Source organism: Apis dorsata, unplaced genomic scaffold (genome assembly GCF_000469605.1).
Source record: "Apis dorsata unplaced genomic scaffold, Apis dorsata 1.3 scaffold_631, whole genome shotgun sequence".
In the NCBI taxonomy this organism is placed as follows: Eukaryota; Metazoa; Arthropoda; class Insecta; order Hymenoptera; family Apidae; genus Apis; species Apis dorsata.
This window is the reverse complement of record NW_006263826.1, coordinates 436,219-440,482: the sequence shown is the minus strand read 5'-3', so window position 1 is coordinate 440,482 and position 4,264 is coordinate 436,219. Positions and strand designations below refer to the sequence as shown.

The 4,264-nt window shown below is 25.1% G+C and overlaps 2 protein-coding genes across 10 annotated transcripts in view; both read left to right on the top strand.

Annotated features, from left to right (window-relative positions):
* LOC102677584 (NPC intracellular cholesterol transporter 1) overlaps positions 1-4,264 on the top strand; it is an 11,114-nt gene that overhangs the window by 2,201 nt on the left and 4,649 nt on the right. For 4 of the 7 annotated variants that reach the window (XM_006621435.2, XM_006621434.2, XM_006621433.2 and 1 more), the window contains exons 2-10: positions 158-512; positions 634-926; positions 1,031-1,223; positions 1,907-2,038; positions 2,856-2,978; positions 3,051-3,268; positions 3,356-3,660; positions 3,742-3,939; positions 4,017-4,218. In XM_006621435.2, coding sequence (XP_006621498.1) covers positions 158-512; positions 634-926; positions 1,031-1,223; positions 1,907-2,038; positions 2,856-2,978; positions 3,051-3,268; positions 3,356-3,660; positions 3,742-3,939; positions 4,017-4,218 — 2,019 coding nt within the window. The remainder of the gene's footprint in view (positions 1-157; positions 513-633; positions 927-1,030; positions 1,224-1,906; positions 2,039-2,855; positions 2,979-3,050; positions 3,269-3,355; positions 3,661-3,741; positions 3,940-4,016; positions 4,219-4,264) is intronic. The other 3 variants (XM_006621432.2, XM_006621437.2, XM_006621436.2) reach the window with 3 other exon arrangements.
* The window catches only part of LOC102674846 (uncharacterized transmembrane protein DDB_G0289901-like), a 44,850-nt gene continuing 44,336 nt past the window's right edge, over positions 3,751-4,264 (top strand). For all 3 annotated transcript variants that reach the window (XM_031513351.1, XM_031513349.1, XM_031513350.1), the window contains exon 1: positions 3,751-3,761. Coding sequence is in view for 1 of the 3 variants with exons in the window: in XM_031513349.1 (XP_031369209.1) it covers positions 3,760-3,761 (2 nt within the window). In the remaining 2 variants the exon portion in view is untranslated. The remainder of the gene's footprint in view (positions 3,762-4,264) is intronic.

The following is a 4,264-nucleotide window of genomic DNA, read 5'->3' as shown; positions in this document are numbered from 1 at the left end:
TTTTTAATAATTTTTTTATAATTTTTTTTATAAATTATCAAAAAAATACAAATATATTTTGAAATAATATATTATAATAAAAAATAATAAGATATTTAAACTTTTTTATTTAAAAAAAAATTATTTATTATTATATACTTTTATTTATTATTAACAGGTATCTGCTGCAGAAGATGGTCATTGCATTTGGTATGGAGAATGTTACACAGATAAGTTCAACATGCATAAAAAAAATTGCCCTTATATTGGACCAGCCAAATTATTGGATAATAATGGACAAAAATTATTAGCTAAAAATTGTCCTCATTTAATGATTGATTCTGGAAATGGAATTAACACTTGTTGCGATACAAATCAATTACAAACAATGGATACAAATATTAAGCTGGCATCTAATTTTTTATCCAGATGCCCTAGTTGTTTGGATAATTTAGTAAAACATTTTTGTGAATTTACTTGTAGTACACAACAAAGCAAATTTATTAATGTTACTGAAATAGGGAAAGAAAATGGTAATTTAAATTATTTTTTTAATTTTAATTTTATTTTTTATTTTTTTATAATTTTCTCATTTCTCACTTTAAAATAAGTACTTGCAATATATATTAAATAATAATATTTTTAAATTTTTAGAAATAGAATACATCAATGGAATAAATATTTATATAACAGATAAATATATTGAAGGTACATTTAATTCGTGTAGTAAAGTATCAGTACCTAGTACTGGACAATTAGCAATGGATTTAATGTGTGGAATATGGGGAGCTAGTAGATGTACTGCATGGAAATGGTTTCATTATATGGGCGATGCAGCAAATAATGTATATGTACCATTTCAAATTACATATATAAATACTGATGAACCAATAGATTCATTTATTCCTGTAGATCCTAAAGTCACACCTTGTAATAAGGCATTAAATGTAAGTATTTGTTTTTGCAATTCTTTCTAAAGGATATATAAATGAAAAAATTTGATTTTTTTTCTGGATTAATGGAATTTATTTATTATATTTCATGTAATTAGAAAAATATGCCAGCATGCAGTTGTGTAGACTGCGAAGCCAGTTGTCCAGTGCCTCCACCAATTCCTCCTTTACCAAGACCTTCTACTATTTTTGGTTATGATAGTTATGCTGTAATAATGATCATTACTTTTGTCTGTGGTTCAACTCTCTTCATCTTGTCAATAGTGTGCTTCAGTAATAGGAAACAAATTGGTAAGAAAAATCAGTTATTATTTAATAATATTTATTCAGATAAAACTCATAATTTTTTATTTATTTTAAGGAGAAATTGTTAAATTTCTAACTATATTACACAACTTGCTATGTAAAATTCATCTCTTTTCCTTAAACTTTGTACCATATTTTATTCAGTAATAATTTACATAATATTCTTTTTACATCAGTGACTAATTTTATATGTAATTTACATTGTTTTAAAAAATATAAGTACAATTCAATTTCAAATTATTTTAATGTTTGATCCATATCATTGATTTTCCTTGGTTATAGGATCATTTTTATTGTTGTGTTATTTCTATATTACTTTTCTCTTTGGTTATGGTTTTAAAAATTAATTTTATAAATTTTGCATTATGCTTGTAGTTTGATAAACACTTGAATTTTTTATTTCCTTTTTGTTGCAAAGCACTTATATAATATGATAATTAAAAACAACAGGAAAGCAAATATCAAATTATTTGAAAATAATTATTTCATTATCAAGTGAATATATTGCAATAAAAAATAGAACTAAAACTATTGATTTCTCTTTACTATATTTTTTTTTTCATATGATGAATGTAGTATCATGAATGTATAAAATAATAAATTGTATAAAATTGAAGAGATTTGATTTAGAATCACCAATTGTGTGTATGGTGTGCGTATATGTATAGTTGCACGAGGTGAGGAAGTAGGAAGGCAGGTGGGTAGACGCCTAGCCGCAGGGTTACATCACCCAGGAGATGGTGCGCGTATTGCTCTCGCCGCTGACCAAGAAGACAGCCCACTTCAATCTAAGCGTTCCAGTAGGTTCCTATCAACTGTATCTTCAATCTGTGGATTTGTGCTTGACCTTTAATTTCTGTTTTGTTATTGTATTTACTTTTATTCTTACATTATGCTTAATCATCATTTTTTTCATTTGTGTTTCATTGTTTTTTCATAAAAGATTTATTTCTTATTATTATCATTTATCATTTATCATCATTATCTTTGTTCAAATTTTCACACATTAATATATTTTAAAATATATATGTCCAGAATGCAGGAACATATTTTTAAAAAAAGGAGAAAAATTAAATAAATTAATTAAATCTTATTAAAATTTATTATATCAAATGTTATAAATATTACATAAATACATAGCATATATGTTACTTATTAGGAACTTTTATATTTATGATCAATATTCATTTCATGAATGTGCAGAATAACTTAATTTAAATTTAATTTAATATATATTTATATTATATTTTATATTTATTTATATATATTTATTTTTTTTTTAATTATTTATTTTATTCTTTTAATATTTTAATAGAAATATACAAAACATTATAGTTATTTTATTTAGTACTCTTCATATTTTAAACACAAAATTACTAAATATATAAATTAATCATTGTATGCTTTTTTTTATTTTTATATTAAATAAAATGCTGCTCTGTCATAAAATTTATATGTTATTTTGTTGCAATTCTTTTATTCTTCACAATTGAATGTATAGTTGCTTAATGTATCTATTTACAGCACATCGTCTACAATTTATTTCACTTACTGCAGCACTTTTTTGGACATATACATTTTAATATTCTCTTATTCATAACATAAAAACTTTTATAGGTGTGATATCTGCAGATGATTTGCCGAGCGGTTTCGATGATGAAGAACAATCAACTTTTATCGAAAGATTAGGTGCAGGCACAGATAAATTATTAGCGGAATTTTTTTGTCGATGGGGTACAGGTATGAGAGTACTCTTTTGGTAATTTTATATGACATTACAAATTATATTAATAGTTTTTAATTTTTTTTCAGCTTGCGCGTCACGGCCATGGTTTGTCCTTTTTCTTGGTTTTCTATTTATTATTGGTTTGGGACATGGAATAAAATATATACATGTTACCACTGATCCAGTTGAATTATGGGCTGCTCCACAATCTCGATCACGAGTTGAAAAAGAATATTTTGATCAACATTTTGAACCGTTTTATAGAACTGAGCAAATTATTATAACATCGGTTGGTTTGCCGAATGTAAGTTTTGATGCCAGTTAAAGAGAAAGAATTAAATTGTTTTTTAATAATATACAAGAATCATAATATCATATTGATAACTTTCAGATTGTACATAATACATCTAATGGTCAAATTACATTTGGTCCAGTATTTAATGCTACTTTCCTAAAAACTGTTTATAAGTTACAAGAAGAAATAAAACAAATAACAACTCCGAATAATTATACTTTAGCAAATATATGTTTTGCTCCACTAACCAGTCCATTTACTGGACCACCAACAGCATCACAATGTGTTATTCAAAGCATTTGGGGATATTGGCAAGATAGTATAGAAACTTTTGATTTTTCTACCACAGATGATGATAATTTTACTGTAAATTATTTAGATCATTTCATCGTTTGCTCGCAGTAAATTGATTTGTATATATAATATTATAAAAAATTATTAGATAATTGAGCTAACAAGATTTTATTCTTTTTTATTTTCAGAAACGCATATAATCCTGAATGTCTTGCACCTTATGGTGGTCCTATAGAACCAGCAGTTGCAGTTGGTGGATTTTTATCACCAGGTCAAGATCTTCATAATCCTTCATATGAAAAAGCCACAGCAGTAATTTTGACCATATTAGTTAATAATTATCATAATAAATCTAAATTGCATCCAGCAATGGAATGGGAAAAAAGGTATATAAAATATATGATGTAAAAATCTATTCAATATTTATTATTGATAATTAAAGTAAATAATATTATAATTATAGTTATATTGAATTTATGAAAAATTGGACAACGATGAAAAAACCAGAATTTATGGATATTGCCTTTACTTCAGAACGATCGATAGAAGATGAATTAAATCGTGAATCTCAGTCAGATGTTTTAACAATTCTTGTATCGTATATTATTATGTTTGCATATATTGCGATTTCTCTTGGTCAAATTAAAAACTGCAGTCGACTTTTGGTAAAAATGATAAAATAAAATAAAATATACTCATATATATTTATCT